Source organism: Helianthus annuus, chromosome 9 (assembly GCF_002127325.2).
Source record: "Helianthus annuus cultivar XRQ/B chromosome 9, HanXRQr2.0-SUNRISE, whole genome shotgun sequence".
Classification (NCBI taxonomy): Eukaryota; Viridiplantae; Streptophyta; class Magnoliopsida; order Asterales; family Asteraceae; genus Helianthus; species Helianthus annuus.
Window position 1 is genome coordinate 176,701,388 of NC_035441.2, and position 22,514 is coordinate 176,723,901.

The 22,514-nt window shown below is 44.4% G+C and overlaps 3 protein-coding genes across 5 annotated transcripts; all 3 read left to right on the forward strand.

The window, feature by feature from the left end:
* The first annotated feature begins 11,708 nt into the window (after positions 1-11,708).
* Positions 11,709-13,995, forward strand: LOC110879744 (protein NUCLEAR FUSION DEFECTIVE 4). The gene is made up of 2 exons (XM_022128264.1): positions 11,709-12,242; positions 12,851-13,995. The coding sequence occupies exons 1-2, from the start codon at positions 11,799-11,801 to the stop codon at positions 13,937-13,939; spliced, it is 1,533 nt and encodes a 510-aa protein (XP_021983956.1). The 5' UTR covers positions 11,709-11,798; the 3' UTR covers positions 13,940-13,995.
* A 747-nt stretch (positions 13,996-14,742) lies between these two features.
* LOC110879745 (protein EARLY FLOWERING 5) lies at positions 14,743-19,280 on the forward strand. Of its 2 annotated transcripts, XM_035977909.1 has the most exons (8): positions 14,744-14,984; positions 15,725-15,818; positions 16,390-16,422; positions 17,354-17,439; positions 17,571-17,620; positions 17,737-17,803; positions 17,872-18,741; positions 18,821-19,280. In XM_035977909.1, the coding sequence occupies exons 5-8, from the start codon at positions 17,586-17,588 to the stop codon at positions 19,046-19,048; spliced, it is 1,200 nt and encodes a 399-aa protein (XP_035833802.1). In that variant the 5' UTR covers positions 14,744-14,984; positions 15,725-15,818; positions 16,390-16,422; positions 17,354-17,439; positions 17,571-17,585; the 3' UTR covers positions 19,049-19,280. The 2 variants fall into 2 exon arrangements, with proteins under 2 accessions (XP_021983957.1, XP_035833802.1); XM_022128265.2 differs by lacking the exon at positions 16,390-16,422 and having other exon boundaries at positions 14,743-14,984.
* A 697-nt stretch (positions 19,281-19,977) lies between these two features.
* LOC110879746 (40S ribosomal protein S7) lies at positions 19,978-22,044 on the forward strand. Of its 2 annotated transcripts, XM_035977910.1 has the most exons (6): positions 20,020-20,122; positions 20,560-20,675; positions 21,040-21,123; positions 21,205-21,278; positions 21,359-21,665; positions 21,767-22,044. In XM_035977910.1, the coding sequence occupies exons 3-6, from the start codon at positions 21,049-21,051 to the stop codon at positions 21,884-21,886; spliced, it is 576 nt and encodes a 191-aa protein (XP_035833803.1). In that variant the 5' UTR covers positions 20,020-20,122; positions 20,560-20,675; positions 21,040-21,048; the 3' UTR covers positions 21,887-22,044. The 2 variants fall into 2 exon arrangements, with proteins under 2 accessions (XP_021983958.1, XP_035833803.1); XM_022128266.2 differs by lacking the exon at positions 20,560-20,675 and having other exon boundaries at positions 19,978-20,122.
* The last annotated feature ends 470 nt before the right edge of the window (positions 22,045-22,514 follow it).

Sequence of the window (22,514 nt, forward strand, 5' to 3'; positions counted from 1 at the left end):
CCGATGCTCCGGCTGGTTATATAACCTTGTGGGCGGATTTTTTCACCCACGGTAACCTTAGGTTGCCGGTGACGGTGTTTGTGGCGGAGGTATTGGAGTATTATCACCTCCATATCTCCCAGCTTAGTCCTTTCGGAATGTTCCGAATTCGGAATTTTGAGTACACATTCCGTGCCTATGGCCTGCCCATTTCAGTGGAGAACTTCCGGCGTTTCTACCAGTTGACGGTGAACACCGGTTTTTTCTCGTTCACTCAAAGGCATGGGAGTCTGAAGTTGATGACACCCCCTAAGGGTGTGACAGGCTGGAAGAAGAGGTTCTTCTACGTGAAAGCCTGTGCGGTCTATGCTAACATGTCTGTCAGGAACGTCGATGTTGGAGTTTCCGATGAAGATATTCCTGTTGCTTCCGCAGAGACCGCGGACTGGTTCTCTAGGCTGCGGCCTATTGAACTCAAGAAGTTGGATAATGACCAACTATGGATATTGCGGATGATGCTCTCTAGACCGGATAGGAAGGAAAGACCCGTGTTGCGGGAACAGGGTGGTGGTAAGTTCGTTACCCTTTGTTATTTTCCTTATTTCCCAAGCCTTTGTGGTAACCTGCATGCATGTATCAGCGGATGCGGTTGGCTTGTGGAGGATGTTTGAGCCTGATTTCAAGGGCCAGGTTGAACTGATCGCGGTTGAGTTGAAGAAAGGTTTCAACCTTGAAATTCTGAAGAACTTCCGCGTACCATCAAAAGCGGTGCTGGAAGCCCCGGTTCCGGGAGACGCAAGAGGTACGTCTTACGCGGCATTAGTTTTTTCAGTTTATCTTTTTGACTGGTTCTGTTGATTGTGTGAATCCAGGTGTCCTTGCGGATTTGGGGAAGTTTGAGAAACGCGTCCCCAAAAAGACTGTGGAGAAGAAAACGGTAAAAAAGACCGTGCGGGGTCGTGGTAAGGGGAGTGTTGAAAGCTCAGCTGCCCCTTCTTCCGTTTTCGAAGCCGCAGGTACCTATCAATCTTGTTCTCGGGGATATACCGATTACGTCGTAGTATCTGACACCCTTGAGGGTTTGGGTGTTATAGGTAGTGGTGCGGCCGCGGGTCCCCCCGTTGTTGGAGAGAAAAGGGGGCCAGAGCGGAAAGCTGCTGGTGGTGGTGAACCGAAGAGGCGGAGACTGCTGACCAGGAGAGTTGCTCCGGTGCAGAAGAAACCTGCAGTTGCTGCTGGTAAGTATATCCCTTTTCTTTGTTTTGTATGTACCATGGGTGGTAATACTCATTGAATACTCTTTGGATTGCAGAATCCCGAGATGCGGGGTATTCCTTTGGTGAAATTCCTGCGTCTCCTCCGCACACCGCTGCCGCGGGTGCGGGTGTTTTGAAGGAGAAGGTCGCGCCTAAGGAGCCTGCGGCCCCTTTTGCTGGGCCAGTTCGTGATCCCCCTTTGGAGAAGACGGTGGAGGCGACTGCTGACCGGATTTTTGACACTGTGGACTCCTCGGACAATCTGATCTCTCCTGATGAGGGTGACGGATTGAACTTGAGGTTTTCAGATGCCGGTAAGCAGAAGTCTGATGCTGAGGTGCGGCAGCAGGATGCTGAGCCGCAGAAGTCTCCTGCTGGGGAGAAAGGTAGCGGCTCGTCTGCCGGTGGTGCGGGTTATGACGGGCCTCCAATTCAGCCTGGAGAGTCTGAATTGGAGTATTATTACCGCACCTACTCCCCGGGTCGCAGTATGGTGTACCACCGACCCCCCTGGACTGTTATGCAGGGGGATGATATTTCTACCGACCCTGCGGCATGTAGGGAGATTTTGGGTGGTCTGGGGACCCCGTTTGAAGTCGAGCGTGCCCGTGCCGCGCCCCGAGAGCTGCGTATTAACCAGCTTTCATCGATGCTGGTGGGGACTTCCATTGTGGCTAATGCCATTTTGGAAGATTATAAGGTGCTGGGTCGTCGCGAGGAGGAGGCCACTCGTATGCGGGCGGAAGCGGAGAAGTTAATCGAGGCTGCTCGTGTGGGTACGGAGCGGCTCGAGAAAGACAAGGCTGCTTTTGAAAAGCAGAAGCAGACTTCTGAGTGGGCTGCGACTGCCCAGCTGAAACAGGTGCGTACCCTTGCTAAACTCCTTGCTGATGAGCGCAAGAGTTGGAACGAAAAGTTGTCCAATGAGCGCAAGAAATGGAATGAATCTTGGGCTAAGCAGAATAACGTTCTGTTTCATACTCGGCAGGAGTTGGCGAATGCCAAGGCAGCGAATGCTACCTTGAGCCAAGAGAAGGCTGCGGCCGAGGCCATTTCTGTGAAGGCGCTGCAGGCGAAGGCCGACGCCTTGAAGGCCTTTGAAGAGGCCAAAGAAGCCGGGGCTCGTGCCTCAAAGGCCTATGAAGAGGCCGCAGAGAAGGAGAGCCGTGCTTCTAAGGCTCTTGAAGAGGCGAATGCGGAGCGCATTCGTTTAGGTAAAGTTGTTGAAAGCCTGCAGGTACGTTTCTTTAGCGTTGTTGCTTTCGTCTTTATTGTTTTGAAAATATTCATTGAGTGAACTGTTTGCTGTTCTTGTAACAGGCTGAGGTGCAGGCGCGGGAGGTCGCGGTTACGGACCTTACTGCCCGCGTGTCTGCTGCGGAGCAGCGGGCCGACGCTGCTACTGAGGCCAAGGATGCCTTGGTGTCCTCTTTGAACCAACTGGAAGCTGACCGTGAGTGGTTGCGGACTCACGGTATCGCGCGGGTAAGTATCCTTTGCCTTTACATTTGCTTGGATTAGCACGCAAGACTTATGATCTTTTTACTGCAGATTGTCGAGGCCATAATGAATGCCCCTGAGACCTCATCAGGTTTGGACCTGGTTAAGGAACGTGCGCGTGATGCTGGCTTCAAGGCTGGTTTTAACCGCTGCATTGGGCACATCAATGTACTATCCGCAGGCGGTTATACTGATCAGGCATCCGGGTTCCGGGATGTAGATACCGAGGGTCGTCTGAAAGCGGCCGTAGCCTCCTTTTATGACACGCCCCTTGCCTGTGTAGGGGAGCTGGACGAGTGTTTGGAGGTTGCGGACTATGTTGACCGCTTGCGGATGCTTTACCCTGATGTGGAAGAGGAAGAACCTGCTGGTGACGTCGGAGGCGACGCGGGGACCAGTGGTTCAAAATAGGGTTTAGGTTGGCGAGTGTGCCTCCTTTTTTGTATTCCTCTTGTATAGAGTAGGAACTTTATGTAAATTCAGTAAGCATCATGTAGATACTTGAATTTTTTGAATATAAAGTTTCTTTGTTCAGTTTATACAAGTGTTTTTAATTCTTGCATGTCTGAACGTGTGTATGCGTAATCTTTACCCATTTATGAACGGGGTCAAGTATACTCCATACTTTTGTTGTATGGGTATGCATCAATTCTGTTAATTACCGTGTGAGGGTTTTTAGAATTGCTTAAGCTTTGTAAAAGCTTGTATTACCGGAACTCTACCCATTTGTGAATGGGGTCGAGTGTACTCCATACCTTTGTCGTATGAGTCCGCGTCAATTCCATTGTTTGCCTTTTTGGGGCTCAGGAATTGTGTTTAACAAAAACTTGTGTATCCGGCCGGATAAAACATGCAAGTCTGTTTGTCTTTTGCTGGCCTATTACAATAGTTGTGTGTGGTTACCACTTTGTATGGGTATCATGAATGAAGATTTTGCCAATCTGTTTTTGGGATACCGCAAAGTGGAACACGCATTTGTAATAGTAATAACAAACAATAATGTAGAAAATTGTTTATTTATTTATGTGCAAATGGCCTGCGGCCCAATAGGTTACATAGAGGGTGTAGGAACATAGCTTACATATAGCAGCGTCTAAGCTGTTGTGCGTTCCATGTTCTGGCGATAGGTTCGCCCTCTAGTGTTTGTAACCTGTATGCGCCCTTCCCTAAGACCTCGCTGATGAGGTAGGGTCCTTCCCACTTGGGGGCAAGTTTTCCTGGGCGCTCGGCATTAGATGCCTCGTTGTCACGTAGGACGTAGTCCCCTGGAGTGAAAGTACAAACGCGAACTCGCGCGTTGTAATACTTTTCCAGTTTGGATTTGTATTTGGCCTCGTTGATGGCGGCGTTCTCGCGCCTTTCTTCTAGGAGGTCCAAATCGATCCTACGTTCCCTGTTGTTGTCTAGCTTTTCGATAGCCAACATTCTAGGAGATGGGAGGCCCATTTCCGCGGGTATCACCGCTTCAGACCCGTAGACGAGGCTGAAAGGTGTTTCCCCGTTGCTTGTTTTTGGGCTAGTGCGGTGAGCCCATAAGATGCTTGGGAGTTCATCGACCCAGCCACGCCTGGCTGTTCCCAATCGTGCTTTGATTCCGTCGACTAGGCCTTTATTTATACTCTCGACTTGGCCGTTCCCTTGCGGGTGTGCGACTGACGAGAATATGTGTTTGATGTTCAGCTCTTCTAGCCATTTTTGGAACTCGTCGGCAGCGAAGTTGGTGCCGTTGTCGGTAACAATGTACATTGGTAAACCGAAACGGCAGATGATGTGCTCCCAAATGAACTTTCTTGTTATCATAGCAGTGGTGGAAGCGAGTGGTTTCGCCTCTACCCATTTTGTGAAGTAATCAACCGCCACTATGATAAATTTAACTGCACCTGGTGCGTCCGGGAATGGTCCCACTACATCGATCGCCCATTTTTGAAAAGGCCATGCAGTAGTGACGGGGACCAGATTGTTTTTTGGCCGCAAAGTTTTTGGTGCATGGCGCTGGCAGTCCATGCATTTGCGTAATTCTTTGACGGCGTCCAGGTGCATGCCGGGCCAATAATACCCGGCATTCATGATTTTTGCCACGACCATGCGTGGTCCGGCATGTATGCCGCATATGCCCTCATGTATCTCTCGGATAAGGTATGTGGCATCTTGTGGATTAACGCATCGGAGGAGCGGTCCGAGGTATGACTTTCGGTATAAGATACCGTCTCCCATTTGATAGTGGCACGCTTTGTATTGCAACTTACGTGCCTCTGTTTTGCTCTCGGGAGTCACACCTGACTGAAGGTATGCGATAATTGGTGTCATCCATGACGTTGTTCCGTATTGGATGACACTGACCTGGCGTAGAGGAACCGAAGGATTTTGCAAAATCTCGATACGTACCTCCTTTGCCAAGTGTTGGAAGCTGGTGGATGCAAGTTTTGATAGTGCATCCGCAGATTTGTTTTCGCTTCGATTAATGTGTCGAATATTGAATGAAGCGAATTTGGATTTTAGCTGCAGGGCTTGCTCGAGGTAGAGGATCATGATATCCCCTTTGGCGGCATAGTCGCCGCGTACCTGGCCCGCAACTAACAAGGAATCGACGTGCGCTTCCATATGTTGCACGCCGATTTTGACTGCTAAACGTAGCCCGGCTAGTAGTGCTTCATATTCTGCCTCGTTGTTGGTGCTTTTAAAATCGAGGCGGATGGCATATGTAAGCTCTTGGCCGTCAGGGCTGACGAGTCGCAGACCTGCGCCCGCGCCGTCCTCGTTGGATGCACCATCGGTAAATAGTGCCCATACTTCTGAGGAGGGTGGTGGGGGCGCAGGATTTTGGGATTCTTCGCATTCTTGGATGCGATCCGCTGGTACTTCAGCGGCGAAATCAGCTAAGATTTGGCCTTTGATGGCAGGGCGCGGTTTGTAATGTATTGTATGTGCGCCCAGCTCAATTGCCCATTTTGCTAATCTCCCAGAGATGTCGGGTTTGGACAGGATCGGGCCGATCCTGTAATTGGTTAGCACTGTGATGATGTGGTTTACGAAGTAGCGTCGTAACCGTCTTGAAGCATGTACCAGTGCTAGTACCAATTTTTCCATTATTGAGTATCTCGTCTCTGGGTCGTTGAGCATTTTGCTGATATAATAGATGGGTGTTTGAACCCCTGCTCGTTCCACTATTAATACCGCGCCCACTGCGTTGTCTGCAGCGGATAGGTATAAGATGAGTGGCTCATCTTTGCATGGTGCGGTTAGTGTTGGGAGTTGTATCAAACACTCCTTCATTTCCTGGAAGGCCTTTTCGGCCTCTGTGGTCCACTGGAATTGTTCTTTCTTTGAACAGCTTCGCAGGGTCTTGATGAAAGGGTATGACTTGGCTGCGTGGTTAGCCAAGAACCTGTTGAGTGCCGCCAGCCTTCCGGCCAGGCGTTGCATATCTTTCATCGATGCATGTGATGGCATGCGCTCGATCGCCTGCACTTTTTCCGGGTTTACCTTGAATCCATCTTTGGTGACGATGAACCCAAGGAATCTGCCTTCTTCCATTCCAAACGAGCATTTCCCTGGATTGAGCTTCATGTTGACGCTTCGCAGAGTTTGGAATGTTCTTTCTATATCAGTGAGCATGGTATCTTCCTCCATGCTCATGACGACCAGGTCGTCCATATAGATTTCGACACTTTTGCTTATTTGACCGCGGAAAGTGTCGTTCATCAGTTTCTGGTAGGTTGAGCCCGCGTTGCGCAACCCAAACGGCATTTTTGTATAGCAGTAATTTCCGGTTGGGGTCCGGAATGCCGTTTTGTCTTCATCCTCAAGTGCCATTTGTACCTGGTGGTACCCTTTGTAGCAATCGAGGAAACACTTCCACCTAAATGGTGCGAGGTTATCGACCTTTTCGTCGATTTCCGGAAGCGCGTAACAATCCTTGGGGCAGGCCTTGTTAAGGTCCTTGTAATCGACGCACATGCGCCAGCCCCCGGATGGTTTTTCTACCATGACAGGGTTGGATAACCAAGTCTGGTACTTGACTTCCCGCAGTATACCTGCGGAGAGCAGCTCTTCGATCTGCTCTTGCATCGCCTGATTTTTAGCTGACCCAAGGTGGCGTTGGCCTTGGATCACTGGTTTGATACCTGGTTTGGTATTCAGATAGTGCTGCGCTATTTCGCGTGGGACCCCTGTCATGTCTGCGGGAGTCCACGCGAAGATGTCTTGGTTCCTGAAGAGGAGCTCCTTCAGGTGCGCTCTGGTGGTCGAGGATAAGGCGTGACCCAATGTGACCTTCTGTTCCGGATGCGTTGGGTTGAGAACCCATTTTTCCGGTTGGTCGACGGGGGTGGGCCTTGCGACCTTTGTCGGACGTGCTTCGTCCGTCATCATGACGTCCTTGCGGGCGTAGATGATTGCAACCCCCGATGCGGTTGGGAAACCAACCGCGGAGTGGGGGACGGATGTGATCATATTGAAATCTCCTTGGGATTCTCTCCCAAGGAGGACATCATAATTGGAGGTGTGGGGTAAAACCATGAAGTTTACCTCCTCCGTCCGCGTGTGTTTACCATTGGTAAGACGCACGGGAAATGTAATTTGGCCTAGGGGAAAGACTGTTTCCCCTGCGAATCCGGCCAGCGGGTAATCTACGGCCTGCAACCGATCTTTGTCCTCTTGGTCAAATTGATTGAAGCATTGCTCGTAGATTATATCGGATGTACTGCCCGGGTCGATGAACAGACGCTCGGTGCAGTAATGGGCCAGCTGGCCTGAAATGACGACGGCGCGTCTGTCACGCGGTCCGCCTCGGACTTTTGGGAAGACGACTTGCTCGTCTTTCCAATCATTGTCCGGTCTTCGTGCCGCTTTTCGCGGCCTACCCTTGCCTCCGTAAATCATGTGGGTGGAAGCCACGTACATGGCTTTCTTTCCGGAGGAGGTACCTTCGTTGTGAGGGGTGATATGCTTGGTGGGCTTTTGTCCACCTGGTAAAAGGTGTTGCAGTTTCCCCTCTTTCAACGCCCGCTCAATCTCCAGCCGGAGACTGATGCAGTTGTTGGTGGTGTGGCCCGAGTCCTTGTGGTACTCACAGTATAGTGCGAGGTCCTGACTTTTCTTGGACTTCATTGGTTGGGCCGGTCGCAAGAATTGTGGGTCCGCGAGGAGGACCTCTCTTGGCGACTGGTTGATCTCGGTCCATTTGCGGTCCCGAGATTCTTTTCTTGGTGCCCGAGTGTCTCGGGCCGGGTTGTAGCATTGTGGGTCAAACGTGTTGGGTTGCGGGAAATACGGTTTAGTAATATCCCGATTGCCCGCATCCCGGTTTCGTTTGTTGTTACGTTTGGACCCTTGATGGGATGTTTCGGCTTGGGGTTTTGCCTTTTTGACGTGCGGTTCGAGCGACCGCTGTGTCTGGGCATATGTCTTGACTGCGGTCATGACATCCTCCCATTTTTTAGGCAAACCCTCCTTGCCAGAGATGGTCATGACCATCTCTCTGTCTTTGACGGCCCGAATAAAATGGTTTCGCGCCATTTGGTCCGCCACGTCGCCTATCTCTAGGCATTCTTTATTGTAACGGATGACGAATGCCTCGAGCGATTCGTCATCTCTTCGCCAGATGTTCATGACGTCCAGCGAATCGCGTTCGTGGCGTCGCTGCTGGCTGAAATGGGCGAGGAACTTGGCGCGCAGGTCCTCGAAAGAATCCAGTGATCCCACTGGCAAAGAATCAAACCATGCCCTCGCCAGACCGATAAGGGTCTGGGGGAAAAAATTGCACCAGGTGGGTTCGTCCCACCTGCCATTGACGCCTGCGCCTGTGAAGATGTTCATGTGGTCGTCCGGGTCGGTCGAGCCACTGTATTTCCCAATGTTGACTGGGAATTTTGTCGTTGTGATATCGGCGTTGGCGATGTGCGGGACGAATTTTGAATTTTCGGCCGCGGCCCTTGGCCTGTATGGTTCGTGCACAGGGCGCTTTGCCGCCCTGAGGTATGTTGTGCGGGGGTGACTGGGAGGAACATAGTTGCGTCCCCCCGGTCTGCTGTTGGTGTCGTGAGACTCCCCGCGGTAGGTTTGATCGTCAGGGTCGGTATGACCGTACCCTTCCGTGTAGGGTTGCGGGCCCAGTCGGCTCTGGATGCCTGGGCCGCGCCTGGAGGCTGACCGCCTCCTATCTTCCCCATAGGGGCCCAGGCGGGTATGCACTGGCCCTCTGGAGCGGGACTCATATGAGGAAGTGTCCTCATTGAGTGTATGGATCGAACAGTAAGATGATCCACGGTCGTCATGTCGGCTTCTGGAAGCCGGACGTGAGTGTAACCTGCCATCGTATTGGAGTATACGGTTGGCAGGTGTGTGTTGTATTGGAGTAGGCCCAGCTTGTACGTTTGCTTCCGTACAAGCGTGGTTGTAAGCCGCTATCAGCAGATCAGTCTGCTGTTGGTACCAGGAGTGTAAGTCCACGCCTGGTGGAAGCACAGTTGGGGCCTGTGATAAGTCGTGTCCGAACGCAAAGGATGGGATCCTTTGGGTGGACGTGCCAATGTGTCCGGGTTGGGGGGTCGAAGGGTGGACCCCTGTTGGGACCGGGGGATTTGGGTTATCCGCATTGGTGTTTTGGTTATCAGTCATGATCTTGAGAGGGAGAGGGATGGATTAAAAAGTGCTAAGAGTAGCGGTGGGCGCCAATGATGAAACAATGGTTAACCGGGCAGGGTTAACACACTGGTCTCGTCAAGAAGGGTTAATCCCTTCCTCTCGGAGATCGCTGGCTGGGTCACCGATGGATGATCTCCTGCACAAGGAAACAAGCCGTGACTCGTAACAAGGAGGATGGGGTGGGGGGTGCTCCTTGTTACCACTCTCCGGCGTGAGAATCAGTAGTTTGCTTGGGAAGCAAAGCAAGATTATAGTAGTAGTTAGAGAGTTGTGAAGAGATACCTCAAACCTGGTTTGGGGTCGGTATTTATAGCCGAGGAGTGAAGGAGGAGATTGATGGATGGGCTGACGACGAGCTGCACCGTTGCAGGTGTGTCAGTCTCGCCGGCCGTGGGGGTTACGCCACGTCAGCCCATTGCTTTAATAGCTCTGACAGGGGACTGTCGCCGGCGCCACTTGCCTCGTGGTGTCAGCCACTTGCCTGGCGTGTCAGTCCACTTGCTGGATATGCAGGGTGCGGTGCGAGCCGCATCGCTGCATGCGGTAACGTCTGAAGTTACCGCGTCTCCTACTTGTGATCAAGAAATACGCGAGGTGCGGTGTTGGCCGCATCATCGTATGTGGAGACTATTTGCTCGCTTCCCTTGTCGTGACGAAAATGGCCATATGATGCGGTGCCAGCCGCATCGATATGTTCATCGTCTTTCGTACTTGGGTCAAGCTATTCATCTTCGAACCGAATGGGTTCGAAGGATGTGACCGCATGGGTGCGGTTTGCTTACTGGTAGGGGTTTGTTTGATGCGGGTAATGGTCGTTTTGGGACCATACCCCTTCAGGGGCTTTATCACATCACCTTTAATTTGCAGCGTGTGGGATGGAGCCTCCTATTAAACAAAATTAAAAAAGAATTTCGTTGGATTAAATCAAGTGGGCCCCACCTGAACATCTTATTCTTGGCGTTAACATCATGAAGCCTCCTCATATAGCGCCCCTTGTTAAGACTGCGGGGTATGGGGCGGGGGTTTGGGCGTGGCCCTTGGGGCATGGGTTTCAAGCCGGACGTGGGGCGGTCTGGCCAAGCTGACATGGCGGGCTCTAATTGGACAAACCAAAAGAAGCCGTTGGGCTAGCCGTTGGCCAACGGCTATTTAAAAAAAAAACAAATACAATTTAATTTTTCCACTATAAAACCTCACAATTTCTTCCATTTTTTTACCACATTCATCTTCAATTCTCCATCTACAAAACGAAAAAAATGCATCCTCATAACCGTCCTTTTGACCCGAACAACCCGTATGCATACCAAGAAAATAATCCTAGCCCACCACCCACTCGTCCAATGGCTCGTCCATTTTTCATACACTCTTCTATGCCCGACATGGCGGGTTATGCATCGTATATCGGGAATCGTGTGTTTACTAACTTCCCACACACCGACGATTCGATACCTACCCCGTTTACACAATCGCCCATCGACCTTTCACCAACCTCCATCGACCTTTCATAAAACGAAACCGTCCCCGAAACTCAACCACCCAACGATGGTCCTTCCGCACCCCAACCCATAAAAAAGAGAAGCCATAAGAAAAAAACCGAGGCGGATAAAGCACTTGAAACCATTAAGCGAAAACAACTAAAATGGACCGTTCCTGAAGAACTTGCATTGGCGAGGGGTTGGTTTCAACAATCTCAACCTTCAACTTTAGGTATTCTTAAACTTTGTTTTTATTGATGTTTTTTTTTATATAACTTTGCATAGAGGAATATACAGCGACCAGTTGGATGCCATTTCATCCAAGTTGGATACATTCAACGTCTTCCAACAACAAAGGGTCGAAATTCGGAAGAGCAAAGAAGCTAGAGATGCCGCTAGAGAAGCCGAGAGACAAAGACGGGAGGATTTGAAAATTCTATCCCAGCCGATTGATCACCTAAAGGGTGACGAGTTGGAAATAGTCTTGGAGATGAGAGAAGAGATAAAAAACAAATATAAACGTTAGGAAATTTTTTTATGTAATTTTTTTATGTAATTTTCTTTAATTTTTATGTAATTTTCTTTAATTACAAAGAGCCCAAAGGGCCCAGCCGGGTCAGCCCAGCGAAGCCCACCAAACCCACGCCCCTAAACCCCCGCCCCACCATACCCTGTTTTAATGTGGGTCGCCCCATATCTGCCACCCAAGCCACGTGTCATCAAATGCCCCAACCCAAGTCCAACCCCCGCCCCATCATACCCCACAGTCTAACATGATAGGTGTGGGTGTATGACACCCCTAGGCGGTATAGGTGATGAGGTACGCACACCCTCTGGCCTAACCATACTCAACATATTTAAACAAAGAAATCAATCATTTTTGGAAGGACCTTCTTTCTTTCCTAAACTGACTGAAATTCATCTTCTCCACTTGATCAGAAAAATGGCGGTGAAGAACAAATGGATGTCAACGGCAGCCAGTATATGGATCCAGTGCACCAGCGGCTCACTCTACACCTTCTCCTTCTACTCTTCAGCCCTCAAATCCAGTCAAGGCTACAACCAATCAACCCTGGATACCGTCTCCGTCTTCAAAGACATCGGCGGAAACTTCGGTGTTCTTTCCGGTCTCATCTACACCGCCACTTTCCGACGAAGAAGAGGTGGGCCTTGGGTTGTGCTCTTGATCGGTGCGGTTCAGTGTTTTGTGGGTTACTTTCTCATGTGGCTCTCTGTCACCGGTGTAATTGATCGGCCGCCTGTGCCGGTGATGTGTGTGTTCATGTTGTTGACTGCTCATGGTGTGACCTTTTTGAATACTGCTAATGTTGTTACTGCTGTTGTTAATTTTACTAATCACAGTGGCACCATTGTTGGCATCATGAAGGTTGTTGTTACACTTAAATTATTTCTAAGTGTTTATATGGTGGAAGTTGGAACCCATTTTTATGCACACCAAGTGTTTGATTATTTTCCTCATACAAGTTTTTGGTAAAATAGTTACTTTTTAAGTTCATACATGCAACATATAGTTACCAAAAGGCTTTATAGTTTATACAGTTGTCAGCCTTTCTTTTGAAAGCTTCAAAGAATGTGGCTGAATTTTGAAGTTAAGTGTGAGCCATTTGATCTCAAAAGTCAATATGATTTGATATGCACACTAAGTGTTTGATTAATCTTCTTATAGAACTTCCTGGTAAAAAAGTTTACTTTTTAAGTTCATAAATGCAACATAAAACTTAGGTTTAATACAACAAAATTGTAATTTGTAGCATTATTACCATAAAGCTTTATGTATTTGTCAACCTTTCTTTGAAAGTTTCAAAGAATGTGCCTGAATTTTGATGTTAAGTGTGAGCCATTTGATCTCAAAAGTCATTACGTTGTGCAACCCAAATCAATGGCTAAACGAATTCATATATATGCAATAGATATCTTTATGATCTGGGGATGTCTTGACTCTTATGATTTGCATCATTTTCTTTATTTGAACAGGGTTTTCTTGGCTTGAGTGGAGCTATACTGCTTCAAGTATATCAAACAGTTTTCAACGCTGGACCCACTCCATACATTCTGATGTTATCGTTGCTTCCGTTTTTAAACACTTTGCTGTTCATGTGTAGCGTAAGACCTTTCGAAACAAATGAAGTTGATGAAAAGAAAAATCTCAACGGTTTATCACTCATTTCCATCATCGTTGCAGCATATCTCTTTTCTATTATAATCATAGAGCAAGCGGTTACTTTAACTTTACCAGTACGCATCGTTATCTTTTTGGTGCTTGTTATTCTGCTAGCATCACCTCTCTATGTTGTAGTCAAACCACGGTCAACTCAAAACTTTGAAGAAACGGATATGACCCGGTTACTGAACAATGTGTCGAGTAATCAAGATTTATTGGAAAGACATGACAAGAATCCGCTGCAAGCGATTTGTACGGTTAACTTCTGGTGTTTGTTTCTCACAACTTTCACTGGCATGGGTACGGGCCTGGCCACGGTAAACAACTTAGCCCAAGTAGGCGAGTCCCTCGGTTACACCTATTTTGAAACCAGTACTCTAGTCTCGTTATGGAGCATTTGGAACTTTATGGGCCGGTTTGGTGCAGGCTATGTGTCGGACCACTTTCTCCATAAAAAGAAATGGGCTCGGCCCGTGTTCATAGCCATCACTTTGGCACTTATGAGTGTTGGCCATTGTGTGATTGCTTCTGGTATGCCAGGAGCTCTTTATGTGGGTTCTGTTTTGGTGGGTGTGTTTTACGGTTCACAGTGGTCGTTAATGCCAACGATTGCTTCTGAGGTTTTTGGTGTTTTGCATTTTGGGACGATATTTAATACCATTACGATTGCAGGCCCGATTGGATCATATGTTATGTCTGTGAGGGTGATTGGTTCTATTTACGATAGGGAAGCAGCTCGGGGAGGGACAGAGTACTGTACTGGAACTCACTGCTTTCGGTTATCGTTTCTTATTATGGCGGTTAGTACATTTGTAGGGTTTATGATTGCTATGGGATTGTTCATACGGACAAGAAGGTTGTATGAACAGATTGTACTTAGAAGAGATGGCAGATGTAGCTGAATTAATAAGTGTTGATTGTGTAGAAATAAATGAAGTGTTACTCTTTTTTGATATTATCTGTAGTTGGTTTTTGACGTACGCAAACAAAACATTGAATCAAAATTTGCAACCCATAATCAGATTTTATGGAGTAATACGAAAATCGACCAGGAAAATGAGTGCACACGATAAAGATTTTATGTTCGTTTAGAATAATGAACGAACACAGAAAATCTTTCCGTTCGTAAAAATAAATAGCATGTAATGTGTGTATTCACTACTTTTTATAATATTTCTATGTATAAACGAACCAACATTAACAAACGTATAAGAAATTCAATATTATGTATATTTCTCTTAAATGTTTCTATGACAGAATATATTATTAATATATTTATGATTTTCCATGTAGGGTTTTTTATGTCTATTCACTTTCATTTATTATCTTCTAAACAAAGTAATATGAAAAAGAAAACATATTTTCTTAACAAACAAACTCATTTGCTAAAGTATTCCTGTTTACTTGAACAAGTTCGGCAAACATCGACACGAACGAACACCGTTCATGTTTGTTCAATTCGTTTACAACCCTGTTTTGTGTCATTCAAAACATTTTTTTGCAATTTAGCCTTTCGGTTGGAGTGGTTCTTGGCTCGGTCCAAACTAAATTGTTCTTATTAATATAAAAAGAAAAAAAAAAAACAAAATTGGCATGTCCAAGTCCAACTGGACAAATACCCTTTATGTAGGTAAAAGCCCAAAACGCGGGATCCAGTCCACAAGCGGCCTTTTTGAAAAGGGATTAAAAGGAAAAACAGAAGGCAAAAACCGAAGGTGAAAATCGATCGAAATAGAGGTTCAGATCAAGGTTTTGAAGGAGAAAACACCCAAAACCAAAACCAACACACCCCTTTCCTCTTCTTCTTCTACTTGCTCGTTAATCGAAGATATAATTTCGCCCTGATTGTATACAGAGATATTCAAAATGAAGACGACAAAGGGGGGCAAAGTCATGAACCCTACCGACGCTTATCGCAAGGAGCTTCGCAAGAAAGAATTGAAAAGAGTAACTCTTCCTTTTCAATTGTTTATGTCACAATTTTTCTGACGGTTCTTGCTTCTTATTCATGATCATGTTGATTGTAATCGAATTGTGCTCGCCTCTTATTGCCCTAATTTGATTTGTGATGTTGACAACTTTAGGATAATGAAGCAAACATCATAGGTTTAGATTGAGATTGTACGAACAATACTAAGCTTTATATGCCTACTCGTGTTGAATAACTGTTGTGAATAAATTCTTCTTTGGTTAATTTAGGTTTAGTGTCTATTGATTAGGTAGGTAGGGGAGATGGTGTATTAAGGGGCTCCGGTGTTAAGATGCTCGCTTCCGTAGATTATATATCCATTGTAATCCTTAGTTGATAATTTGATATGCACCGGAGGACATAGGTCTAGAACAGCATGATAAACTAGTCTAAGAGTAACCACTTTTATAGTGTGCTTATTGATTGCTGCAGCTGTATATTCTTTTTGGCGATTCAAGTGTTGAACGATTTGTAGTCCACATAGGTTTGAGGTTCCAGACTTCCACCTTACGGAAGTTAGGAATAGAAGCATCAATTTATTTCTTACTTTCGTTTTGTATTTAGTACTTCGTGGGCTCTAGACTGATATGACGTGTTGGCGTTATATTATAGATTGACTTCTTACTATCTGTTTCTTTTGTTATGGTGGCATGAGCCTGGTATATTTTTATGGTTTCCCTGTTTAACATGGATTTTGGTTTATACTTGTTGAATACAGAACAAGAAGGAAAGGAAGAAGGTAAGAGAGGTAGGGATACTGAAGAAGGATCCTGAAACCCTCAAGGAGCAAATTGACAAGTTGGAGGCAATGAGTAAGTTCTAAATGATCACGAATTTATTATTAATTTTAGTTTAGTAACTGTAGCATATTAATTAATCGATGGATTGGGTTAAATATTCGAATGTTACTACTCTATTTAAGTGATATATGTTTATTAGTTATCGGATATTCGGATGTACAGTCGAAGTACCACTGTACCAGACTACCAGTAAAGTGGCAAAATATGTGAAACAATATTAGCAAGTTGCTGGTTTAACATTGGATGATGACATCTGGGTCTTACTAAAAATATCGTTGAGTAATAGTTGGATTCCAAGAGTAATTGATAACAAGATCAAGGTGGTGTTTGGCTGTTGGCGTAAGTAGTTGAACTTTATAACGGGTTGAATCATTCTGACCATGATTTTGACATGATAGTAGTTTCTTACGATAAAAAAGTAGTTACTGAGTATTTGTTGACCTGTTCGTTTTCTTCTTCTTCCCCCATTTAAAATTGCGGTCTTTGCTTTTGTGCATAAGATGACAGCTTTTTAGTGGAAGGGCTAGTCCTTAAAGATGACGTGTTTAAGTTTAGAAGAACTTATGTTTTAAACTTTTCATAGGTTTCTCATGGTGATATTTGCATGGTCTTTGAGGTATGCCTTCTTGATTATTTTGCTTTCTATAGTTCCCTTTTGGCACCATGTATCCTACATATCAAGTTCCCTGCACAGAAATTTTCATGCATTCATAGTAAACTGGTTGCTTCCATGACGTGTTCTTTAGATAAGAAAAGCGTAAAAGTTACCATTTTTTAGAAAAAGTCAACCCTAGTGTACCTTTAATGAATCCGGTTTTGAAAAAATAATATAACAATTGTAAACGTACCCTAGTTTTGGATGTTAGATGGCTGAAGTGCTGAATAGTTTTTGCTTTCTGCATGTTCAACATTTTATAGTTAGGTTATTTTTTAAGTAGCCATTCTTCCTAGGCCCTTGCTGTTTGGAGGATTTTAAAGATTAAGATTTCATTTTGTATCTCAATGATTCTAATTACCTGAAGATCAGTTTTCATCATTACAGCTTAAGTATAATTACTGTTTCTGAATCATTTCTTTAGCGTCCCTAAACATGCCAAATATATGGTGGTGTTGTTACAACCTAGAGATATGTGGTAGGACCGTAGGACACACTTTATCTTTTAGGAAATTGGATATACGATATCAATCCTGCCGTTGTACAGCTGACTAGAATTTGATAGCATTATTGCTATTTACCAGCATTGTAGACTTGTAACACATTACAGGAATTGATAACAATATTTCTGCTGATGTGACTTGAAATGTTATTTACATAAAACAATTCATGAAGCCTCTAATATGCCTGTTATTTTACGATGATGCAACCTAGAGATATAGGTTGGGACATCCTTTTTATTTGCGTATTACGGTATTACCTTTGTTTTGCACCTACGGCTTAAAAGAACTTGATTATATGTTTTTCATGTTTCTGTTACTTTTCACTTTTTCAGTATATACTATCGGTCACTCGTTTAAGACTCATGTTTGCTTGTTATTGATTGGTGCAGAGGCAGATGGCGCTTTGGACAAAGCCAGAAAGCATAAAAAAAGACAACTTGAGGACACACTGAATCTCGTTCTCAAGAAAAGGAAGGTAAAAGTCAAACTAGAAAAATTACAAAAATACATCCGTTTTAAAGTTATATATAATTAAATATCTACTTAATGATTACATTACTTAGTGCTATATATGTTGAACATAGTCTGCTTTACATTTGTCAACAGGAATATGAAGAGAAAATGAAGGAAAAAGGCGAAGCCCCTGTTATGTTCAGGTTAATTTTGTCAAATGTGATTTCAATTCTATTATAATAATAAATATAACAAAATCTTGAACTTACTCAATACATATTTTATTGTTTAAATTTAACCCTGTAATTTGGTGTTGCAGTCACCTCGGCCCTCCTCGAAGACGGACTTCAGAGGAAGAAGAGAGAGCTAAGCACCCACAACCTGAGGTAAAATTTAACTTTATTCTAGTTTAGTAAATCATATGCTGATCTCAGAAAATTAATTTTATTTGCAGGATTCTGTTTACTATCATCCGCAATGGAACCCAACTGGCGCTCCGCCACCTGGAAAGCCGCCTATGTACAAGTCATCACTAGGGCCAATAATTCCTTTAGTGGAAGGTTCATCAAGTGGCGCTGGAGCAACTGAATCAGATGATGTTGATTCTTCCGTTCCACCACCACCACCGCCGCCACCTTTGCCACAAACTGGCAGCGAATCAGAGTCTATAGAAGATTCTCCTCCTTTACCTGCATCTCTGCCTTTACCCCCACCGCCTCCGATGCCTGCCTCGTCAGATTCGGGCGCCATGTTGCCGCCACCTCCTCCCCCTCCTCCCATGCCACCTGGCACAGCAGGAACCGATAGGGAGAAAAGCCAGTCTTCAAAATCAGATGATACGGCATCTGTTAACCTTCCTCCACCGCCTCCGCCGCCAGGTTTGCCGCCAAAGTTGACCGGAAACCAATCTGAAGGTGGTTCAGAACCCAAGGACTTTTCTAAAATGGTTCCACCACCACCTCCTCCGAGGCAACCACCGCCAGTTCCAGGACCTGGAATGGTACAGATTATGCCGCCAGAGGTGCTACCGCCAGGGATTGCTCGTTTCCCACCGCCGCCACCACCTCCAGACATGCGTCCACCGCTAGGAATGCCTGGCCAACAACCTCCTCCTCTAGGAATGATGCCACCGCCAATGATGCCAAGGCCACCGTTTGGACCTCCGCCAATGATGAGACCGCCACTTCCTCCCGGGCCCCCGCCTCATCTAATGGAGGAGTTTTATAGACCAACTGTACCTCAAAAACCTTCGTATGTCAAATCAGCCGCATCCACTGTTGTTAAGAGGCCTTTGGCTCAGCATACTCCACAACTAACTGCCATGGTAAATCTCAATACTTTCTTTTAAGATTTTTTTCTTTCTTTTTTTTTGTTTTATAGTTGATTTCTTTTGGGTATTACAGGTGCCAGCATCGGTACGGGTGAGGAGAGAGTCGGCTGCACCAAAGGCAAAACCAAAGCCATCTGTTTCATCGGTATCAGTAGTTTCCCATCCAACACCAACTCCAACTGTTCTGAAACCGCCAACCGTTAAACCACCATCCTCATCAGCAGCCAAGCCGACAAGCGTAGATGATTCTTACATGGCGTTCTTGGAGGATATGAAAGCTCTTGGTGCTCTTGACAACTGATGGGGGGGATTAAGAATGGCATGTGTAGATGAGATAACTTATGTGGTCCGGTCGGGGTGATTTTAGAGATTAGATGTATTTCTTGTTGTCTCGTTAATCACATTTCATTGTCATCTAAGGCTTTTTAACTGGTCCCTTGATTTTTACATTGTATGGAACTATATCAAATGTCAGACGCCATGGCTAAACTTGAAGCTAGGATAAACAGATTTGTTTTTTTCAGTCTTTTCTACATCAATGTGGCTTGATTGAAAATCAATGGTTTAACAAGCATGAAGACAACAACTTTTGCGAGTTTAATTGGTATAAACATTTTCATTTAGAATGACAAATTCACCCAGTCGTTAAATCTACTCCTAAATTCTATCTTTGTATTAGACTAGGTGGGTTTTTTTTTTTTTTTTGAACAGTGAGAATCTAGGATCTTATTCATTTATATCTTTATAAAAAATTTGCCAATCATTCAAATATCTAAAATGTGTGATGAAAGAAAGAGTACTAATTTTATGTCATAGATTATAGTCTATGGGGCTGTTTGTTTCAGCTGTTAAATGAGCTCCAGTTTTGACACTTAATGGTTCAGACTGTTTGTTTTGTGAGCAGATGTTTGAATGGTTTAGACATTTGACTCTGAATGGTTAAGACCTCTTATCGGAATTGATCAACCATTTGCCTCTGAATGGTTAAACATTATATTGGATCTTAATGGTTTAGACTTCTTATTGGTTCAACACTTACCCGTCCAGAAGTTACCAAACAACCCCTATATTTCATAACATATAATGTTACCTGCTACATATTTTCTACAAAAAGTGTTTAACCAAAATAGGTGACATGAAAAACACTAGATCTGTAAAATGTAAAAAAATAATACTATTTTAAAAACAGTGTATGGTTTGGGCTTGTTAAAACATTTGAGCCCAGGCCCAAGCGTATAAACCCTAGAAATTATATTAGGGCATTACAAAACCAATCTGGTTTACACGTTTTGTGCCCAGCAGCAGCCGCAGCAGCCTTCTCCGCCCGAATTGCAATCCAAGCTGCTTAGGGTGAGGATCCACCCTACAATTCAGCGTAAGCTTTCATTGTTTCTAATGTTCATCTCAGATTCTAATGCTTATCGTTTAGCTTAAACCTAATTACTACCGTTACCGCATTTTGTTACTCCCAAATTTAATGCCTAAACGATACACTATGAATCTCGTGATCGGTTTTTGTTGATCGTTTTTTTTTATTTTAGTTTTTATGTATTGGTTATGTGTGTGCGACTGTTGATTGTGGTTATTGTTTCAGTAATAAGATTTAGGTTTAGTTGTGGAGCCTCGAGTGAAGGACGGTTGAGCTTTAAGCTTTGTTCTTCTCATAGTGCTCCCTACATGAATTGCCTCGCTTACTGAAAATGAAGAATCTATTTTTGTTTTCATTGAATTGTTTCAAGGCATATATGTTACTGTGTCTGTTGCTATCAATATGTAATTTAGTCACGAGGATCATGAATTGTCTGTTTACAGTGGCTTGTGATTTGCATTATGTTGATGTATACTCTGCCTTTGCTGTAATCATTGATGAAAAGCCACTTGTCTTGCTAATGATATTGTAATAACTTCATACTTCATACTCAACATAGGTAGAGCATATATTTATTTGAGTAAATTACGATTTTGGCCCCTGTGGTTATATCACTTTTATCCTATTAGTCCACAAAGGAATCTTTTAACATCTGAGCCTCCAACGTCTTTTTTTTCTAACCCTTTTGGCCCCTAACACTAACCCCATCCATTTACTTTTAGGGCCAAAAGGGTTAGACAAAAAGACGTTGGAGGCCAAAAGGGTTAGAAAAAAAGGAGTTGGGTTCTCAGATGTTATAAGATTCCTTTTTGGGGTAAAAGGGTAAAAGTGATATAACCACAGTGGCCCAAATCACTCTCGTTATTTTTTTATTAGAACGACGCATTTGTTGTTGTTTCAAACACTTGTTATTTACGATTCAGATTTTCAAGATGTATTCTTCAATGAAGAAGATCCAAAAGGACAAGGATGTTGAACCCACCGAATTTGAGCAGAGTGTTGCTCAGGTAATAATTTGTTTTTGTCATTGACATGGTTTATCATCTGTAGGTTTTTTTTATTTATTTGTATTTGTCACATCACTACAGGCATTGTTTGATTTGGAGAACACACACCAAGAGCTCAAGAGTGACTTGAAGGACTTGTACATCAACTCCGCAAAGTAAAGACTCGTCCTTTTCATTGTAAATTATTTATTTGTTCTTTATTATGTTGATGCTCATTTTTTGTGTTTTTTTGCAGTCAAATTGACGTATCTGGAAACCGAAAGGCTGTTGTGGTTCATGTTCCATATAGGTTGAGAAAACCTTTCCGTAAGATCCATACTAAGCTTGTTAGAGAGCTTGAGAAGAAGTTCAGTGGGAAGGATGTGGTTTTCATTGCCACCAGACGCATTGTCAGGCCCCCAAAGAAAGGTTCCGCAGTTCAGAGACCCCGGTCCCGCACCCTTACTTCTGTCCATGATGCTATGCTTGAGGACGTGGTTCACCCTGCAGAGATTGTTGGCAAGCGTGTTCGATACAGACTTGATGGTTCCAAAATCATTAAGGTAGATGCGATTCAAATTGATATAATATATGTGAATGCCATCTGTGTATCTGTTTTTTGATTGTGTTTCTATTATGCTGATTGTGATTGTACCTTGTGCAGGTCTACTTGGACCCAAAGGCTCGGAATGACACCGAGTACAAGCTGGAGACATTCAGCGGTGTCTACAGGAAGCTTTCCGGTAAAGATGTTGTGTTTGAGTACCCCATGACTGAAGCTTGAGCAATGTTAACTGCTATAGCTAGCTAGTCTTTGCTTTCGAATTGGTTTATGTTTAAAAATTGCAAATTTTAGTTATTTTCGCCTTCTTAAATTTTGACTTATCACAGTCTTTTTTTTTTTAAAACATTATATGGGTTAATTATCTTCTTTACATTGCACAAGGGAGTTTTCTGGTGTTATAGGTGGGAATCTTTATTCATAAAACTTAGAAGTCAACACATGTTTGTTCTTAGTGGGTTTCATGTTTAAGTTTTGGTAGCTGGGTTTTCTTATTGATAAAAACAAACCAAGTCCAACTATATTCATTTTTATGTTTTATAAGATATGGTTGTATTTACGAACAAGAATTTTTATTGAGTTATGTGTTAATGAACAAGTTTAATGCTAAACGCCGCTCAGTTTGGTTCATTTATAGCTCAAATTACAAATCTTGCACGTATATTATAGCGCCATGAAGTATGAACAAACATATGTGATTCACTATAATCACGATCACAAAAGAACATATACCAAAAAAAAAAAAGTTAAAGCAAAGCCACGAGTTGGCATGATACGCATAAACATAATAAACGTTCACAATTTAACGAATATGCCTTTTGTTTATGTTCGTTCGTTTGTTAAATGAACG

Bases quoted from the DNA above. Each gene is read 5' to 3' on its own strand.
- LOC110879746 (XM_022128266.2), top strand. From the start codon at position 21,049: ATGTATTCTTCAATGAAGAAGATCCAAAAGGACAAGGATGTTGAACCC. The intron at 21,124-21,204 runs GTAATAATTTGT...ACATCACTACAG, and splicing joins TTGAGCAGAGTGTTGCTCAG to GCATTGTTTGATTTGGAGAA. The intron at 21,279-21,358 runs GTAAAGACTCGT...GTTTTTTTGCAG, and splicing joins TTGTACATCAACTCCGCAAA to TCAAATTGACGTATCTGGAA.
- LOC110879744 (XM_022128264.1), top strand. From the start codon at position 11,799: ATGGCGGTGAAGAACAAATGGATGTCAACGGCAGCCAGTATATGGATC. The intron at 12,243-12,850 runs GTTGTTGTTACA...TTATTTGAACAG, and splicing joins CCATTGTTGGCATCATGAAG to GGTTTTCTTGGCTTGAGTGG.
- LOC110879745 (XM_022128265.2), top strand. From the start codon at position 14,904: ATGAAGACGACAAAGGGGGGCAAAGTCATGAACCCTACCGACGCTTAT. The intron at 14,985-15,724 runs GTAACTCTTCCT...TGTTGAATACAG, and splicing joins GCAAGAAAGAATTGAAAAGA to AACAAGAAGGAAAGGAAGAA. The intron at 17,621-17,736 runs GTTAATTTTGTC...TTGGTGTTGCAG, and splicing joins GAAGCCCCTGTTATGTTCAG to TCACCTCGGCCCTCCTCGAA.